The 20,737-nt window shown below is 38.7% G+C and overlaps 1 protein-coding gene across 1 annotated transcript; it reads right to left on the bottom strand.

Moving 5' to 3' along the window:
* Positions 1-5,624: 5,624 nt before the first annotated feature.
* Positions 5,625-6,554, bottom strand: LOC149184832 (uncharacterized). Its single transcript, XM_089415454.1, has one exon. It carries the CDS (start codon positions 6,552-6,554, stop codon positions 5,625-5,627), a length of 930 nt encoding a protein of 309 aa, XP_089271580.1.
* Between the last annotated feature and the right edge of the window lie 14,183 nt (positions 6,555-20,737).

Genomic DNA, 20,737 nt, shown 5'->3' with positions numbered 1-20,737 from the left:
ATTATCATTGCAAATCCGGATCTGATCGATCAGACAGTCAGGATCTAATTGCAATATCGGTGGTTAGCAGGTACAAGGCTCTTTTATTGGCGCTCTCCCTTGGCCCGATGCGATATCGCTATCACTAACAGCACTTTACAATGGTGCTTAATAATATATAAAAACCCCGCCTGATAGGCTGATGCGATATATGCCTATCGCAATCGCAAATCGCTAAGGTTCGGTTTAGGCCTCAACGATGTGATAATATGTCGGACCCGTTAACACGCAATTGCATAAACTTTCACGTCTGCCTTCTTCAAATTTGCTAAGTATTTAGCATGATTTCCTTTGTAATAGGCCTTCAGCGATGTGATAAGGGAATGCAAACATAGGCCCGATGCGGTTGGGTTCTATGGACCCGATAGCTTTCAAAACTTTGATATAAAGGATTTGAGGTCTGAATCCTCGCTCCAAATGCATTTTACGCCAATACTTAATGTATTTTGGGTTTCTTGCTTATGAAACTAAACTACGCCGGATTTGCCCTAATCACAAGAATTCATACTGTTAAGAATAAAAACACAGGGCCACAACCACTTCACTCGAATACATGGAAAAGCAAACACTCAAGGCCTCCATGGGCTTGTCATATGATTATGCACACAACATAGGTTTTGTTCACAATAAGATAAAGAACAGAGTCTCGACCTTCACCTGATATTACAATAAATACCTCTGTCTCGAAAAGAATGCAATCCACTCACTCTCTCTATGCTTTCACTCCACTCTCCCTTGCTCATTACAATTTCCTTCCTTTCATCAATCGATAAACACTCTAACCATATCTAACAACAAATCTCTATTTTTTAATAGATCTAACAACAATCTTCTAATTACTAGCTCTTCATCACAGCTATGCTAACAACCCTATCTCTGAATCTAAAATAAGATAGTCTCTAACTTTTTTTTTTTTTTCTCGGTAAATACTAATTCTATTAAAAAAGGGGAAAAATATGTACAATGAGGTCAAGACCTCAGAGGAGGCCGAGGCCATTCCTCAACCAAAAATTCATGGACTTTACAGTTTAAACTGTCCATCAGATTTACATTACAGACCTCAGAGATTTGATTTCGATCCCCGACAGATTGACAAATTTTACCAGGACTACAATTAACATAACCTTCAGTGACCTCAAAAATACTGTAGCAACTAGCATGGCTGTCTTTAAAACAAAAATTGAAATCTGTATTGTCTGATGTTGCTAACTGAAGCATGAGATTGAAACAGACAATAACATTTAACTTCAAAAACAGAGACACAGGACCAAAATTGCAAAGCATGTGAACCAGAAGGCGAACCGATAGACAGGAGTAGAGATTAATCCGCATGACTTGAAGAAGTTGGCGGATCCTTCTTTGCCTGGCTTGGTGAAGCAACCCAGGTCACGAGCCCTTCATCGTCCAGAACCGACACTCCGTCAGAATCAGTAACCAAATGTAACAAACCAGCAACTCTTTGAGATGGCTCGCCAACAATGTCATTTTCCTGAGCTGGGACAGGCTGCTGAGGCGCAGCCGAGACAGGGGCGTCCTCCTGCATGCGGTCAGCATGAAACACCAACCCAGTCATATCCCCAAGAAGAATACTGTCATCCTGAGAAGGTGAGGAAGCGGGTGGGGTTGAACTGAGCTGGTTGCTTTCCTCCTCTGAGACAAAAACTGTAAAATTCACCGTCACCACAGGCCTATTGAGCCGACTCTGGAATATGAACCTGGAGGTCTGGTAAGAGTTATTAGGGATAATCCTATCTTGCTCTAAAGGCGGAGATGAGGGAGGGGCTAAGGCAATGGGGGCGACCTGCTGAGGAACTGGTGGAGAGCGACCCCTTATCCCTGACCGACCTCCACGACGCGGGATGCCTCGGCTGCGAGGCATTGTAACAGCAGCAGGGAACCTGAGAGAATGAGTGAGACAGAGTGAACCAGAGCTGGTGGGAAAACTGAAAAAATTCTGCCTATTCCAGAGCCGGGCAATTGAGCAGACAGGAAAGATCAGACAAGAGCATTGAAGCGGCATCGCTTCATAAAGAGCAGAGGCATTAACTGCAGCATCGGTGTTGAGCCGATCCACGTTAATGAGCCGGACTGTGGGCAGAGTAGCCATGCTCGCATTGAACTCAATCGCACTTCGAGACTGAACAGACCTTAATTCGCTTGCCGTGAACCTAAAATATCCTCCTGCACCGCATACCTGGTAGATCTTCCACCTGCCATCCGTCAGGCTAGGTGTCTGCTTGGTGCGGTTTGTCATTATATGCGGTTGTGATCACCCGCATCCGGGTGCATATCCTTCATCTGAGATTTGTCCTGGGTGACAATTTCCTGGACTTTGGCCATTTGGTCCCCGGGAACTAAGCTGGTGATAGTTCCTTCAAAGTAGCCATCCTTAGCATCCACTCCAATATTGGCCAGAAGATCAGCGAGCTTATTTCCTTCCCTTCTGGTGTGTTTAAAAGTGATTGCTTGGTGCTGAGAAAGCCAGTGATTGATTAGCTCAAGCCTCTGGGCCATTCTCCAGCTATTGCTTACTTTGTGAATGGGTGAGCCGTGCTGAAGCTTTATGATCATTCTGATTATGATTTGTGAATCACCTTCTATAATGAGAGGAAACAAATCCCTTTCATGAGCTAATTTGAGACCTCTCCATAATCCCTCCAATTCGGCTGAGTTGTTGGTGTCCCATCCTATCGAGCCCATGAAGATGCATTGAGGATTACCATTATGATCTCTGAATGCTCCCCCGTATCCTGCTTTCCCTGGATTTCCTTTAGAAGCTCCATCAAAGTTGAGCTGGAGCATGTCTTTGGGCGGCGGAGTCCAGTTGCTTGATTCCTGACTCTGCATTTTGGGGTTCCTTTTATTGATTGAATTTTGGTTTAACTGAAGCCCCCAATTATCCCATACTGTTTTCTCCTGAGGTAGTGTGGGAAGATCCTTAGAGTACCATTCTCTAATTGATAACGTCTCCCAGATGTTCTGATGTAATTTATTCCAAATTTGTTCTAGAGACATAGTTTGATCTTTAAATATCCTTCTGTTACGCTCTTTCCATATGTTCCACATCAGTAATCCAGGTATAAGATGCCACAAGGTGTTCAGGAGATTACTTTGGAATGGATTTTGACTCCAATTGCGTATGGTGGCTCTGAGATCTCCTTGCACTCTGCCCTCTTTTTGACAGCGGAAAGCAACTTTCTCCCAAAGTTTCCTCCCAGTTTGACATGTTTGCATAAGATGAAGGGCTGTTTCCTCCTCTTGCCTGCAAATGTGACATATAGATGGGCCTGAGAAGCTTCTCTTCCTTAGATTATCCCATGTTAAGATTCTATTGTGACCAAGGAGCCATAGAAATGTAGAGACCTTCGGCCAATTGGAAGTGTGCCAAATTCTTTCCCATAAAATATCTTTGTTTAGCTGCTCTTGGATTATTATGTTGTACGCTTCCTTTGTAGTGAAAATTCCTTTCTCTTCATATCCCCATCGTAAAATGTCCATTTCTTCTGAGACAATGATTTGCCTTTTTTGTAATTCTGTGTTGAGAAGTTGCTGAGTTTGTTCAGAGCTATTCGGTATAAGTTGATTTGCATTTTTCCATTGTCTGTGTTCTTGAGCTGTGGCTGAGTTCCAAAATTGATTAACTTTGGCAAAATGATTTATCTCCTGCTCTGCAATTGGGTGGTTTTGGAGAATGTCTCTTATTTTTGGTAATTGCTGCCATGAGTCCTCCCAAAATCGAGCAGTTGTTCCACTTTTAATTTCCCAAAAGCTGTGTTCTTGTATGAGACTTCTGTGTTGTATAGCCGAATTCCAGATTGTCGAACCTGTGCTTATCTCTGTCATCCGTATTCTTTCTTCCATGGGGCAGTTGCTTGCATATTTAGCTGTCCAAAGGGAAGCCCATGGAGTGTTAGGCTGGGCAAGCCATCTCCACCAAATTTTTGCACCCATTGCTTTATTGTTGTTCTCAGGATCTCGTAGACCTATACCTCCTACTTTCTTAGGAAGACAAACTTTATCCCATTTGATTAAAGCCCATTTACGATTTTGGCCTGAGCTTCCCCACACGAAGTTGCGCTGGAGGTTCTTGATTTCCTTGAGAACCCATTTGGGAGCAGCCAGGATGGAGAAAAGATAGAGGGGCATGGAATGAAGGACTGCTTTAATAAGGACTATTCTACTTGCCATATTCAGAGCTCGATTGGTCCACAAGGATAGTCGAGTCTCTAGTTTTTCCAGCAATTGCTTCCAGGAAGAATGTTTGAGAGCTGAAGCCATGAGAGGGGCACCGAGATACTTGGAGGGAAGGGAGGCACTGGTGAAACCCAGAATTCGACCAATAGCTTTTTGGGTAGGAACAGGGGTATTAAAGAAAAAGATTTGGGATTTGACTTTATTGATAAGGGCCCCAGAAGCTTCAGAGAAAGTTGTCAGGATTGAATTGAGGAGGCGGGCTTCCTGCACCGAAGGATGACCAAAAAGCATATTATCATCTACAAATTGCTGGTGGGAGTAGGCAGGGGAATTGTTAAAAGAAAGGCCTCTCAAATGCTGATCAATCCTGGCCGCTGTGATACTCCTGCCCAATCCCTCAGCCATTATTACAAAGAGAAAGGGAGACAAGGGGTCTCCTTGTCTTATTCCTCTGGAGGGTCGGTAAGTAGCCGAAGGAATACCATTAATTAACACAGAGAAGAAAGCTGAAGATAATAGGTTAAAAATCCATCTGACCCAAGAGTGTGCAAAGCCAAAGGCAATAAGAATTTTGTGAATATAAACCCAACTGAGACTATCAAATGCTTTAGATAGGTCTAGCTTAAGCAGCATACCTGGCTTCTTGGTTTGCTTTAGGGAGTGGATTATCTCATGAGTTAAGATGATCCCGTCCGTTATTTGTCGTCCTTCAACATAACCTGATTGCTCAGGCGAGATAATAAGCGGGAGCAGCGGCTTTAATCTAGTTGCTATTACTTTTGAAGTAATTTTGTAGATGATATTACACAGAGCGAGGGTCTGTACTTGTCAAGGGTGTTGGAATCTTCCCCCTTTGGAATTAAGGCTATAAAGGTAGCATTTAGGCCTGGATACATCCATCTGAGAGCTCTGGATTCCTCCACAACTTGCCAGACTTCATTCTTAATCAAGTCCCAGAATTTATGAAAGAAGTTCGTCGTGAAACCATCCGGCCCTGGCGCTTTCCCTTCCTTCATTTGTTGAACTGCCTCTTCAACTTCCTGTAAGCTAATAGGCTTGATGAGAAGACTGTTATGTTCCTCTGTTATGATCCTGGGTATGTTCTTTAGAAGCTTATTGATAGCCGGCATTCTGTTTATGTTGGGTTCCTGATGAGCTTTCTTAAAATAATTGAGGAATTCCCCTTCAATGCCATCATGAGTTTCAATTTTCTCCCCCTGTTCATTTTTAATGTGAGTGATGTAATTTGTCATTCTGCGTTGCACAGTAGTTTTATGGAAAAATTTTGTGTTCTTTTCTCCACTTTTTAGCCATCTGATTCTTGATTTTTGTCTCCATAATGTCTCCTCCTGTTTGTCCCTTTCTAGAATTTTAGATTCTATAGCTTGCTCCTATTTGGTAAGTTCCTCCGTGCGCCCCGCGGTGATAATGTTTTGCTGGATTTTTTTCATCTCTGAATTGAGGATGGCTTGAGCTTTAAAGATGTTACCAAAAGTGTTGTGATTCCATTGTTTGATTGCCCCTTTTAGATGCTTGAGTTTTTGCTGGAACCTGGACATTCTAGTGCCTTCAGCCGGATTGAAGTTGAGCCAGGTTGATCTGACTAACTCTTCAAAGTCCGGGTGAGATAACCAAAATTCCTCAAATCGAAAAGGACGTTTGAGATTAGTGCCTGGCCTATTCCATTGTAATTCGATAGGCCAGTGATCAGATCCAGAGACAGGAAGAATAGATGCTGTGAATTCCCCTCCTAAGTGGGTTGCATTGTCTGAGATGAGGAATCTGTCAAGACGCGATGCGATCTGTTGCAAACCTTCCCTTTTGTTGGACCAAGTGAAGAGGCTGTTGCTTGTGGGAATATCTATCAACCAGTTGTTAATAATGAAATTTTTTAGTAAATTGCCATCACTGTTTGCTCTGCTTCTACCTCCTTGTTTCTCTTCCATGTTGGCTGTCATGTTGTAATCGCCTCCAGAGATCCACAGAGGGTATGGCCTATCTTTGTTGAGTTCTGACAAAGTATTTAGGATTTGAGCTTTTTGAGCAGTGTCCTGAGGAAAGTAAACATTAGTTATCAGTCCATGGGTATTAGTACCTGAGAGGTGGAAAATTGCCTGGATGAAACTTTTGTTAGCTTGTATATTGTTTAGTTGGATTGCTCGGGCATCCCAAAGGATCGCCAGTCCCCCCGAAGCTCCTTGAGCATCAACAACTATAACTAGGCCTCCTGGCCAAACTTTCGCTGCTATTTTTTCCAAAATTGTTGAGCTGCATTTCGTCTCCTGCAAAAAGAGTATACTTGGTTTTTCTTGCATCAGCATGTTTTTTAATAGTGTACCTTTCCTCGGGCTATTGAGCCCTCTGATATTCCAAGAAATCAACTTCATTGAGAAGGGTGGGGGTTTGCATTGAAATATTTGGTCAGTTTGGCGTACCTCCCTGACTCCACTAATATCTCTCCAATCTTGATAGTTCTCTCAAGTGTTGTTTTTCTGCCTCTCTTCTTATTATCCTTGGTGATAAATTTACCATCCCAGGGACTACCTATTTGGACTCCTAGAGAGTATTTCTTCTGTGCTCTGTTCAAGACTTCTACTAGGTTATCCACTTGCCTTTCTGGTATTTTTTCAAAATTCCCTGTCTTGCATGCTTGTTCCAAACCTAGAATGTCCAGCTCCCCTATGTCTAGGGGTTCCGGATCTTCTTCCATGTTTTGAGGTTCCTGAGAGGTATCCACTCGTTCATTTGAGGATTTTTCATTTGGCTGCGTGTATTCAACATCCATTCCTTGTGATTGCCAAGGCATGGATTTAGTTTGAGATGCCAAGTTTACTTGCTTTTGAATTTTCTTTCCTGTTTGCCCTGATGTTTCTCCTGGGTGTTCTTGAGGGGCTTCTTTGTCCTCCGCCCTTTCCTTCCCCAGCTCTTGCTCATCGTCCGTGGCCAGTGTTTCGAAACTATTGCTCGTTGTGGGCATTGCTTTATTGACTGGATTTACCTTGGGTCTGCCTGTTGCTTTCTTGTTTCCTCTCCTTCGATTTGCTACCTTAGTGAAGCCATCTGTTGTTTGAATGTCAGCATTTTCTTGTGAAGAGGGTTTCTTATTTTGAGGACAGTCTCTATAGAGATGCCCTATAGCATGGCATTTTCTGCATCTAAAAGGCACATGTTCATAGTCTATAACTTGAATCCTTTCAGAGTCTTCATGAAATAGACTTACCGTGTCTGGCAATGGTTGCTTGAGATCCATGAATACACAGATCCGAGCATAAGATGTATATCTGCGTATTTTTGTTTCTTCTGCAATCTTTACAAACTCGCCAATTGCATTCCCAATCTCTTGTAGAGATTTCTCTTCCCAGTATTCCCACGGAAGTGAATAAAGCCTTATCCACACTAGTGCAGAGCTCAGATCCTCCTTATCTGGGTTGAATCTTTCGACCCAACCTTTGAGATATAATCCTGCGGAGTTGAAAAAATAAGGACCCCCATCCAATATCCTATTGCGATCTTCCAGGCAGTTAAAGACTGCAGTAAAGAAGCCCTTGGCTCCTAAGTGCAGAGAGATGTCTCCCTTTGGATGCCATTTGATGTTGATCCAGCTTCTCAGCGCTCTCTCCGTCGGCCATATTCCTATGAACTTACCGATCAGCGCGTGATCCCTCATATACTGTATCCTAGCATTGATACGATCACTCGGGAACTCCACCCTTGGTCTGTGTGCCGCTACAGGCTTGCAAGTTGAAGAGCTTGCCCTGTTCCTTTCTTCTGCATCAATGTCCTTTCCTTTCTGCATTCTGTGATCCATGGTACCGCCGTTCAGTCCATTTTCAGTCTCCTTGTCGTCCGTATGCTGGGTTTGGTTGTCCGAATTGGGGGGAGGCCCCTGGCCTTCCCCCAGAGGGGGTTGCATTTTGCCTGGTACCTTATGGGCGCTTTCCTCTGATCACTGGTTCACCAGTCTCTGCCGGTTGTGCCAAGATTGACAGGCCTACTGTTTGCAAGTTTCGCAGAAACCCTAGGGTTTGTTGCAGCATCCGTAGGTCATCGCCTCCCAACCTTCCATTCTCATATGATAGTCTCTAACTTATTACAATATCAAATTATAACAAATTATTTGAGAGATCCAACCCTCTCAGTAAAAACTGGTTTTGACCCAATAGTCAATGAATTTCAACCTGTTTAGCCACAACATGTGAACAAGTTTTCACATTGTTGGCTAATCCCGATGCTCCTGCATCAGACTCCCGGGGAAGAAAAGACTTGTTCTTCAAGCTGTCAGGACTTACTCCATATTTCTGTAGTTCAGCTACTGTCAACCAACTGGAATCTTCCACTGGCTACTCCTTCCACTTGACTAGATACTGGAAATATGTTTGCCCTCTGGTTTTCTTGGATATTCTTTGATCCAAGATAGCTTCAACTTCTTTCTTGACTGCTTTTGGTACATGTTCCTCCCAGTTCATGGTTTGAACTTCATCACTTGTCTCTTCTTTCTGCAACTATGTTTCTGCCTCTCTGCATGGATATAAGTCTACAATATTAAAATGGGGGATATGCTAATCCCTTCAGGTAAGTCAGTCTCATATGCATTGGTTGAAAATTTCCTTTTAATTTTACAAGGTCCTATATTCTTCATTTTTAGCTTGCTATAAGTTTTAGTAGGAAATCTCTCTTTCCTCAAATATGCCATGACTAAATCTCCTACTTGGAACTCCTTTTCTCTTCTTTTTAGATTTTCTCTCTACTTGTATTTGTTGTTGTTCTCCTGCAATTTACCTTTGACTTCTTCCTGTAATCTCTGCATCTGTTCAGAAAAATCTTCAGCACTTGCACTCTTGGCTTCCTGTTTTCCCAAATCTCTAACCTCATACACTCCTCTTGGATGCATTCCAAAGACAATCTGAAATGGACTCATTCCAGTGCTTCGGTTTGGTGTATCATTGTAAGAAAATTCAGCTTGAGCTAATGCCAAATCCCACTGTTTTGGATTTTGATATACTAAACTCCTTAGTATATTCCCCAAGCTCTTGTTCACTACTTCAGTTTGTCCATCTATCTGAGGATGGTATGCTGAACTAAAACTGAGGTTAGTTCCCAGTTTCTTCCAAAGTGTCCTCCAGAAATGCCCCACAAATTTGGTATCTCGATCTGATACAATACTTACAGGTAAACCATGCAATCTTACAATCTCTGAAAAGAATAAATTAGCTATGTGTGTTGCATCACTAGTTTTCCTACAAGCAATAAAATGTGCCATTTTAGAGAACCTATCTACTACAACATAAATAGAATCGTTTCCTCTTTGAGTTTTTGGTAAATCCAGAACAAATTCCGTGCTAACTGCATCCCACGGTCGATTTGGTATGGGTAATGGCTAATACAGTCATGTATTCTGACTCATTCCTTTAGCATACTGGCATACCCTGCATTTCTCAACAAAATTTTTAACATCAGTTTGCATTTTTGGCCAATAATAAAAAGCATTCACCTGAGCGAAGGTTTTATCTTGTCCAAAATGACCAGATGACCCTCCACTATGTTTCTCCTTGATTATGTTCTCCCTCATGGAACATTTGGGAATACATAACTTGTTGCTTTTAAATAACAGGCCTCCTTCAATGAGGTAGTCCATCCACTGACTTCTGTTATGAGACTAATGAACAAAACCCACTTTAAACTCTCGCAAAATAAAACTTACCCTGCTCAATGCATCTGCTACTTTATTAGACTTACCACTCTTATGCTTTATTACAAAAGTGAAACTTTGCAGAAATTCCACCCATTTGGCATGCTTCTAATTTAACTTTGGCTGGTTATTAATAAACTATAAAGTGTGATTGTCTGAATATAAGATGAATTCTTTAGGCAGCAAGTAATGCCTCCACTTTTTCAATGCCTACACAATAGCATTAAACTCCTTGTCATAAGAAGAATATTTCTTCTTTGCATCATTCAGTTTCTCACTGAAATATGCTATTGGCCTTTGCTCTTGGCTTAGAACTACACCAACCGCCACCCCACTTGCATCTGTTTCTACTTGAAATACTTTCTCAAAATTAGGCAATACTAGAACTGGATCTTCTGTTATCTTCTTCTTCAGCAAATTAAAGTTCCTGTCCGTGGCTTCTATCCATCGAAATGGCTGATTGACCTCCTTGATTGTCTCAAGGATTGGTGCACAAACTTGACTAAATCCTCTTATAAAATTTATGTAAAAACTAGCAAGTCCATGGAAGCTTCTTACCTCAAATATGCTTTTGGGAGTAGGCCAGTTCCGGATTTCTTGTACCTTCTCTGGATCCATATTCAATCTCTCCTTGGAAACTACAAATCCCAAGTACACCAGCTGCTCTTTCATGAAACTACACTTCTTCAAATTGATTAGTAGTTTCTCCTTCTATAGAGTTCTCAAGACCAACTTAAGATGTTCTAAATGCTCTTCTTTACTTTTGCCACAAATCAGAATATCATCAAGGTAAACAATGACAAATTTACCTTCATACTCCTTCAAGACCTTGTTCATTAGTCTCATGATTGTGTTGGGTGCATTAGTGAGCCCAAAAGGCATCACTAACCACTCATACAGTCCACTATTTGTTTTGAAGGTAGTTTTCCATTCATCACCTTCCCGAATCCTTATCTGATGATACTCGCTCTTCAAATCTATCTTAGTAAATTTTCTGGATCCACTTAAACAGTCCATTAAACCATCCATTCTAGGCAAAGGAAATATGTACCTGATTGTTATATTGTTGATAGCTCTGGAATCTGTGCACATGTGTCATTCTCCTCCCTTCTTCAGATTAAGTACTATTGGCACAACACATGGGCTTAGTCTCTCTCTAGTTATTGTACTTTCCTTGCAACCTCTGTGTTTTCCTGTGGAGTTAGTCTATATGCAGCTTTATTGGGTAGACTTGCCCCTGGTATTAAGTAAATATGGTGGCTAACACTTCTGACCGGTGGTAATACATTTGGTTATTCATCCACAATGATATCCATAAAATTATCTAACACAACTTTAATTTCTTCAGGAAAATCATTTAAATTCTTGGATGTTAAGATTACCTTAGGCCTCCATACAATAGCGAACTGCAACTCCTCGCTTTTGTTGACCTCCTATAGAAATTCTTTACCACTTATCAACATAATACTATTTTTAGGCAATCCTTTATCAACTTCATTCTTCAATGGCAATAACGTGTGCTTGTTTCCATCCTTCTCTATGGTATAGGTGTTCCTTCTCCTACCATGAATCGCTTTCTGGTCTAGTATATGACATACATCCATGGGCATTATGTCACATAGGATTACATCTTTGTATGTACCTATTTGCATCTCAACACTGCACTATTCTGTCACAATGACTTGATGGCCCTTCTGTAACCAAGACACTCTGTAGGGTGTAAGATGTACTATCTTCGCTAACCCAAGCTTATCCACCATCTCTGTGGACACAAGGTTATTAGTGCTTCCACTATCTATGATTACCTTACAGAATTTACCCTTTGATTTACATGTGGTTCTGAACAAGTTCTTCTTTTGCGCAGGTTCTCCAGTTTCCTTCTCTGTTATAAGAAAAGTTCTTCTAAATAGCAGTGATTCACCTTCTTCATGGGGTTCTTCTTTCTCCACAAGTCGAGGCGGTTCTGGCTTGGCCTCAACTACATTTGCACCCCTCTAGCTTGATGATCTATTATGAGGATAGTCCCATGACATGTGTTCCCATTCTCCACAAATATAACACCTAACATCTCTTCCTTTCCCTCTTCCTCTGGGCTCAAATATTCCTCTACTAGATTCAGCCCTCTATGGTGATCTGTTACTTGAGCTTCCTACTTCATGCTGATGCTATGTTCCCCTAGGTCTGGTAGCTCCTCTACCTCTCACTAAGCTCTTTCCTCTATTCCTTTGACTTTGTTTCCTCAATATTTTCTCCTCTGCCTTCAAACTTGCTTGATAGGCATCCTCAATAGTTTTCAGACTTAACAAGCTAATCTCATCTTGTATCTCATACCTTAACCCATTTATATATCTAGCTATCTTTTCCACATCATCTTCTACATGCCCTGCTCTAATACTTAATCTATAGAATTCTTCTGTATACTCCTTAACAGACATTCCTTTCTGTTTCAAATTTTGCACTTGTTTAAAAAGATTCAAATGATAGTCTTTAGGCAAAAACTTGGCTTTCAGTTTACTTACCATTTTATCCCACTACTTGATCTTAGATTTTCCTTTCCTCATTCTTGATGTCTGTACCTCATCCCACCAGATGGCTGCATGACCCTTCAATTTGGTGATTGCAAACTTCACCATATTATTCTCCTCAACCTCTTCATAGTCAAAGTACTGATCTATGGATTTGATCCAATCTATAAGCTCCTTTGCATTCGAACTCCCTTCATACATATGGATCTCCATATTGGGTTTGCTTCCTACTTTTGCTAGCATCTTGAGGACTTTGGCAATTTCATTGTCTTCTTCTACTTCTCCCACATCTGCAGTAGATTCTTCTGAAGAGCTCTCAGCTCCATCATCAGGCGCTCTTCTTTGGGCTATCTCCATTGTCTCCATTCGTGCACGCAAACTCCACACCTCTTCCAATAGAATTGCATTTGGTTCTGGTCTTCCTCGACCAATTCCTCTCCTCGGTGGCATCTTTGCTGCAAACACCTCTTTCTTCTGCTCTGATACCAAAAATTGATGCAGCGGAAACAATGGATTTAATAAAACCCAAATGGATCTTTAAACCCACAATCACCCCTCCTCACTATCGGGACCAAATCCTTTTAAAACAATGCTTTCCCCTTTTCGGGACTGAAAGAACCCTTCAAATGTTAAATTGGCACTTTAATCCTTTTCGGGACCCAAACCTTTGAAAAAGGCTTAAAGAATGCTTTTCTACCTTTATAAGCAAATATATGAATTATCACCACAGATCCGGATCTGACCGATTGGATAGTCAGGATCCAATCACAGTATCGGCGGTCGGCAGGCACAAGGATCTTTTATCTGCGCTCTCCCTTGGCCTGATGCGATATTGCTATTGCTATCGGCGCTTTATAATGGTGCTTAATAATATATATATATATATATATATATATATATATATATATATATATATATATATATATATATATATATATATATATATATATATATATATATATATATATATATATATATATATATATATATATCTATATAAACCTCACCCGGTACCCGGTAGGCTGATGCGATATATGTCTATCACAATCGCAAATCGCTAAGGTTCGATCTAGGCCTTAATGATGCGATAATATGCCAGACCCGATAACACTCAACACACAATTGCATAAACTTTCACGTCTGCCTTATTCAAATTTGCTATGTATTTAGCATGATTTCCTTTGTAATAGGCCTTCGGCAATGCGATAAGGGAATGCACACAGGCCCGATGCGATTGGGTTCTACAGACTCGATAGCTTTCAAAACTTCAGTCTAAAGGATTTGAGGTTTGAATCCTTGCTCCAAATGCATTTTACGCCAATACTTAATGTATTTTGGGTTTCTTGCCTGTGAAACCAAACTACGCCAGATTTTCCTTAATCATGGGAATTCCTACTGTTAAGAATAAAAACACAGGGCCGCAACCACTTCACTCAAATACATGGAAAGGAAAACACTCAAGCCTCCACAGGCTCATCATATGATTATGCATACAACACATGTTTTATTCACAATAAGATAAAGAATAGCGTCTCGGCCTTCACCTGATATTACAATAAATACCTCTGTCTCCAAAAGAATGCAATCCACTCACTCTCTCTATGCTCTCGCTCCACTCTCCCTTGCACATTACATTTTCCTTCCTTTCATCATTCGATAAACACTCTAATTGTATCTAATAGCAAATATCTATTTTTTAATAGATCTAATACCGATATTCTAATTACTAGCTCTTCCTCACACCTATGCTGACAACCCTATCTCTGAATCTAAAATAAGATAGTCTCTAACTTATTACAATATTGAATTATAAAAAATTATTTGAGAGATCCAACCCTCTCAGTAAAAAATGGTTTTGGCCCAACAGTGAATGAATTTCAACCTGTTTAGCCACAACATGTGAACAAGTTTTCACATTGCTGGCTAATCCCGATGCTCCTGCATCACAATTTTTAGGTAGGTAAAGGTATGTTATTTTCTAGCTTTTAATCATAGAATTCCTTGAATACTAAAATTATAATTTTTTGAAAATACTTCACCATATTTTCTTTCTCATTTGAAAAAAAAAACGTAAACACCTTTAGTTGGGGGGAATGGATATCCATTTATTATCACATCCATATCACTTCATTGCATCCTAACATACTTGTCCTAATCAATTATGATTACATTATGTTTCAAAAGTTATGTGATTTGAAAATAAATGTCTAAATGATGAGAATATTATATGGCTGATTTATGCATTCTTAAACATGTTCAATGAATCTTGCTGCAACAAAAAGAAACAAGGTATTGGAAAACAAAAACCAATACCAATTAAGATTTTGTTGTCACAAAAGAACCAACCAAACATGTTGCAATTCAATGTATGACAAGTAATACTTTGCAAAACAAAATAAAATTGTCAAATACTATCAAATGCAAAGTTTAAAGACATATGATATAAGCCAAGCCCATTCAAAAGAAAATCATGATTAAGCAATGTTGTAGATTGCATGAGGACATGCAATAACGTCAGTTGGGGGAAATGTAGAGTCTCCAAAATGTATTCAAAATATCATCTACTTTCACCTTTATCACCACCATTTCACTCACATGTCACAACTCCATGACCATATAACCTTTCATTAGCCTCCATTTTCATAATTATATGGGTTACCTTTGTGTTTTCCAAAAGTTAATGATTTCTAGTATTATAAGTGAATTAAATGGTTAAAATTTAGAAAAATGAAATACACTTGCTAATACTTAAAAGTGGCTTGAGTTTCATGACATGTGTAGGTCATTTGTAAGCTTCCAAGGCACCCTTATGTGGCCTCCAATACTGAAATTCGAATTATCTTCAAGATTTGGATAAAGGTCAAAGAGGATATGTGTCTCATAATTACCTATTTGAGTTGTAACTCTATGAGATTTTCTAGGGATCTAGGGAGAGAATATTGGACCTCCATTAATGAGGTAGCTTCTTATGTTTTTGTATAAATAGGAGAGCCTTCTCCTTTGAAAGGCATGTGTAAAGTTGGGGAAATGCTCATGTTTTTAATATAGATTTTGGATTTGGCACCATGCTCATGAGTGATGTTCGCCTTGATTTGGTTCTGCTTGCATTTGGAGCCTCTCAACTTGCCATCTCTCATGCTTTTGGATTAGCCACCTACAATGTGTGAGATTTATTGTTTTTCATAGATTAAGATTTATTGCTTTCCTATCTTTTCCTGTGTTAGAGGTTAAGGGTGATTGTTTTATTTTATTTCATATCTTTTCCTATGTGAGAGGTTAAGAGTGATTGTTTTATTTTATTTCATATCTTTTCCTGTGTGAGAGGTTAAGAGTGACTGTCTTTATTTTCTTTCTACCTAGAATTTAAAAGCAATTGTTTTTATTTGCTTTCATATCTTTTCCTGTGTGAGAGGTTAAGAGTGATTGTTTTTATTTGCTTTCTACCTAGAATTTAAGAGCATTTGTTTTTATTTTCTTTCATATGTTTTCCTATGTGAGAGGTTAAGAATAATTGTTTTTTCTTTCATTTCTGAAAGAGTAGTGTGCTTTTCAATTCCTGCAAGATTTAAAGATTAAGATTTCAATTCTGTGCATTGTACTATAATTGTACTATAATTTCTTTTGAGTTGATTGTTGAATTAGAATACAAGAATTTGGTTTCTCGTTATTTGGTTTTGTAGTTAGGTTAATCTAAATTGAAAGTTAATTTCTAGCATATATAGTGCATGCACGCTTCGCAAGTTTTACGAAACCCCCGAGTTGACAATTAAATGATAGGTAATTAATTTTCCTCAACAATACCCATGGTCATCCATGCTCAAACATGGTACAATGCCACATTCTAACATAGATTGTCTCAATATGAAAATCTACCATGGTCAGCCATTGTCCAATGTCTCATTGTGATAAAGGTTGTCTCAATATGAAAATGAATCATTGTAAATCCTGGTCAAGTATAGTCCAACGATGCATTGTGAAAAAAACTATGTCAATATGAAAATCAACAATGGTCAACCATGGTCAAGTATATTTATTTTAGGGTTTATAATATTTATCTAAGGGTTTATATACCTTTGGTTTATAATATTTATCCCTTGGGTTTAATATTATTCCCTTGGAATTATAATCCCCTAGGTTTCTAATAGTTTAGGTTTATAATATAAAAATCAACCATGGTAAAACATGGTCAAGCATGTTTATTATAGGGTTTATAGTATTTATCTTAGGGTTTATATACCTAGGGTTTATAATATAAATCCTTTGGGTTTAATATTACTCATGTGGGTTTATAATCCCTTGGGTTTTTAGTGTTAATCCTTTCAGTTTATTATTCGCTAGGGTTTATAATATTCCTTAGGGTTTACTATTCAGTAGGGTCACATTGTGATGAAGATTGTCTCTTGGTCCAATGTCACATTGTGACAACCATGGTCAACCATGGTCCAACATCGCTTTGTGAAAAGGATTATCTCAATATGAAAATCAATCATGGTGAACCATAGTCCAACGTTGCATCATGACAAAGATTGTGTCAAGATTAAAATCAACCATGGTCAACCATGGTCAAGCACGTTTATTTTATGGTTTATAATATTTATGGAAGGGTTTATATACCTTGGGTTTATAATATTTATCCCTTGGGTTTAATATTGTTCCCTTGGGTTTATAATCACTTGGGTTCTTAGTAATAATCCCTTGGGTTTATAATATTAATTCTTTGGGTTTAATATTATTTCCCTCGATTTATAATACCTTGGGTTTATTATATCAATCCCTTGGTTTTATCAATCTAAGGGTTCATATTCCTAGGGTATAATATTATTCATAGGTTTTTAAATATGAATCCTAGGGTTTAATATAAATCCCTTGGGTGTATAATGATGGTCAAGCATGGTCCAATGTCACAATGTTACAAATATTGTCTCAATATAAAATAAACTATCATCAACCATGGTCATTCATGGTCAACCATGCTCCAACATCACATTGTGACAAAGATTGTCTCAATATTAAAATAAACCATGGCCAAATGTCACATTGTGACAAAGATTGTCTCAATATGAAAATCAACCATGGTCAACCATGGTCCAATGTCGTATTCTGATTAATATTGTCTCGACATTAAAATTGATTGTGGTCAACCATGGTGAAACATAGTCCAATGCCACATTCTGACAAGGATTGTCTTAACATGAAACTCAACCATGTTCCAATGTCGCATTTTGACAAATATTGTCTCAATATGAAAATAGACCATGGTGAACCATCATCAATCATGGTTAACTATGGTCAATAACCATAGTCACATTGTGACAAAGATTGTCTCTTGGTCCACCGTCACATTGTGACAACCATGGTCAACCATGGTCCAACGTTGCATTCTAACAAAGATTGTCTCAATATGAAAATCTACCATGGTCAACCATGGTCAGCCATTGTCCAATTTTTCATTATCACAAACATTGTCTCAATATGAAAATCAATCATAGTCAAGCATGGTAAACTATAGTCCAATGATGCATTGTGACAAAGATTGTGTCAATATGAAAATAAACCATGGTCAACCATGGTTAAGCATGTTTATTTTAGGGTTTATAATATTTATCTAAGGGCTTATATACCTTGGGTTTATAATATTTATCACTTGGGTTTAATATTATTCCCTTGGGTTTATAATCACTTGGGTTTTTAGTACTAATCCCTTGGGTTGACAATAATTTGGGTTTGTAATATGAAAATCAACCATGGTAAAACATTGTCAACCATGTTTATTTTAGGGTTTATAGTATTTATCTCAAGGTTTATATACCTAAGGTTTATAATATTATTCCCTTGGGTTTAATATTACTCTCGTGGGTTTATAATCCCTTAGGTTTTTAGTGTTAATCCTTTCGGTTTATTATTCCCTAGGGTTTATTATTCCCTAAGGTCACATTGTGACGAAGATTGTCTCTTGGTTTAACGTCAGATTGTGACAACCATGATCCAATGTCGCATAGTGGCAAATATTGTCTCAATATGAAAATCAATCATGGTGGACCATAGTCCAACGTTGCATTGTGAGAAAGGCTGTGTCAAGATTAAAATCAACCATGGTCAACAATGGTCAAGCATGTTTATTTTATGGTTTATACTATTTATCGAAGGGTTTATATACCTTGGGTTTATAATATTTATCCCTTGGGTTTTTAGTAATAATTCCTTGGGTTTATAATATTAATCCTTTGGGTTTAATATTATTTCTTTGGCTTTATTATATCAATCCCTTGTGTTTATAAATCTAAGGGTTCATATTCCTAGGGTATAATATTATTCATATGGTTATTAATATTAGTCCTAGGGTTTAATATAAATCCCTTGAGTTTATAATAATGGTTAACCATGGTCAACCACGCTCCAATGTAATATTGTGATAAAGATTGTCTCGATATGAAAATCAACCATCGTCAACCATGCTCCAATTTCACATTGTGATAAATATTGTCTCAATTTGAAAATCAACCATGGTCAACCATGTTCAATCATGGTCAACCATGGTCAAATGTCGCATTATGAAAAATATTGTCTCAATATGAAAATCAACCATGTTCAACCATGGTCCAACGTGGTGTACTAACGAATATTGTCTCGACATTAAAATTGATCATGGTCAAACATGGTGAACCATAGTCCAACGTAGCATTGTGAGAAGGATTTACTTAATATGAAACTCAACCCTGATCAACCATGTTCTAACGTTGCATTGTGACAAATATTGTCTCAATATGAAAATCTACCACGGTAAAACATCATCAATCATGGTCATCTGTGGTCAATAACCATGGTCACATTGTGACAAAGATTGTCTCTTGTCCCACCGTCACATTGTGACAACCATGGTCCAACATCGCATTCTGACAAAGATTGTCTCAATATGAAAATCTACCATGGTCATCCATTGTCATCCATTGTACAATGTTGCATTATGACAAAGGCTGTCTCAATATGAAAATCAATCATGGTAAAGCATGTTCAACTATAGTCCAATGATGCATTGTGAAAAATATTGTGTCAATATGAAAATAAATAGTAGAAGGATGAGACTCTTCTTGTGTGATCTCTTCAATACTTCCAAGTCTGTGTGGAAAAGGTTCACTGTAAGGTCCAAGATATATAGGTTATGTCTGAGACAAAGGGAGAGAAGAGGAAGGTCCTAAAGTAAGACGTGAGGATGGATGAGGCTCCTTAAGTTCAGTAACCTCAGTAATCAAAGTGTCTGACTCAAGAAGGTGAGGTTCAATAACGTCAGGCAACAAAGTTTTAGGGACTTATGTTCTGATTGTGTTAGTGTCACTGTTAAGGGTAGATGTAATCTCGGGTCTGGAACTCAAAGGGATAGATGATTCTAGTGAATCAATATTAAGAGGAGGGACAAAAGTAGTTCCTGAAATTCCTGATTCGGTATTTTGTGTGTTCTTATGCTTTTGATGACAACCAGGAGTAGCCTCTAGTAGAAGAGGAGGCTTATTTTGCATTCCACGTGAACAACGGGGTGGGGGATATTGTTATTCCACATTGGATAATAAATTTTATTAACACAAAAAATAAATAAATAAAAAAGAGGGTAATCTAGGAATAAGGGATTACCAAGAAAATGTGAACTGCAATATACACCTTGGTGAACCAAGGACGTAATGTATGGTAGCCAATCTTTGTGAATGTTGTGTTTGGTGTATCATGGTATACCAGGGGGTATATTTAGTTACCTATGGATGGATAGAAACCTATAGGGGACTCCCCAAATATACTCAACAGTACATGGGAGTGAAGTCTGTAGTAGTGTTGTATAATGCATAATCATTATATGAGAGCGTTCCCATATACTTTACGTTCGTGGACTGTCGTCCAATATACCCAAAGGTACATGGAGAATGATCCTATACACTCACATATGTGGAATGAGATTCCACCCTTGGCATGCAACGCTCGAAAATAATGACAACTCCTACATTTAATGACATTGGAACACGTCTCTAGCCTAGACCTCTAAGTGTTTGCGTTAATGTTATAAATGCCCCTTAGGTGGATTCAAAAATTTTTACTGTTTATCTTTGATGAAGTTTCAGTTTTTGGCTCACCACGAATGTCACATGAACACCCTAAAATGCAAATCTAACATGAGAAAATGGAAATCTTTCTCTTTCGATGAAAATATAGCTAAAAGGAAGGGAAGAAACAATCAGTATGCAACATACAACATGAAAAAACATGATGCAAGATGAAATTTCCCTTTCAATATAACTGTTCCTAT

Source organism: Pinus tabuliformis, chromosome 3_2 (assembly GCF_031772625.1).
Source record: "Pinus tabuliformis cultivar Carrire ecotype Pingquan chromosome 3_2, CPIR1, whole genome shotgun sequence".
NCBI lineage: Eukaryota > Viridiplantae > Streptophyta > Pinopsida > Pinales > Pinaceae > Pinus > Pinus tabuliformis.
Note: the sequence above shows the minus strand (reverse complement) of the source record. Positions and strands in the feature narration are given on the sequence as shown.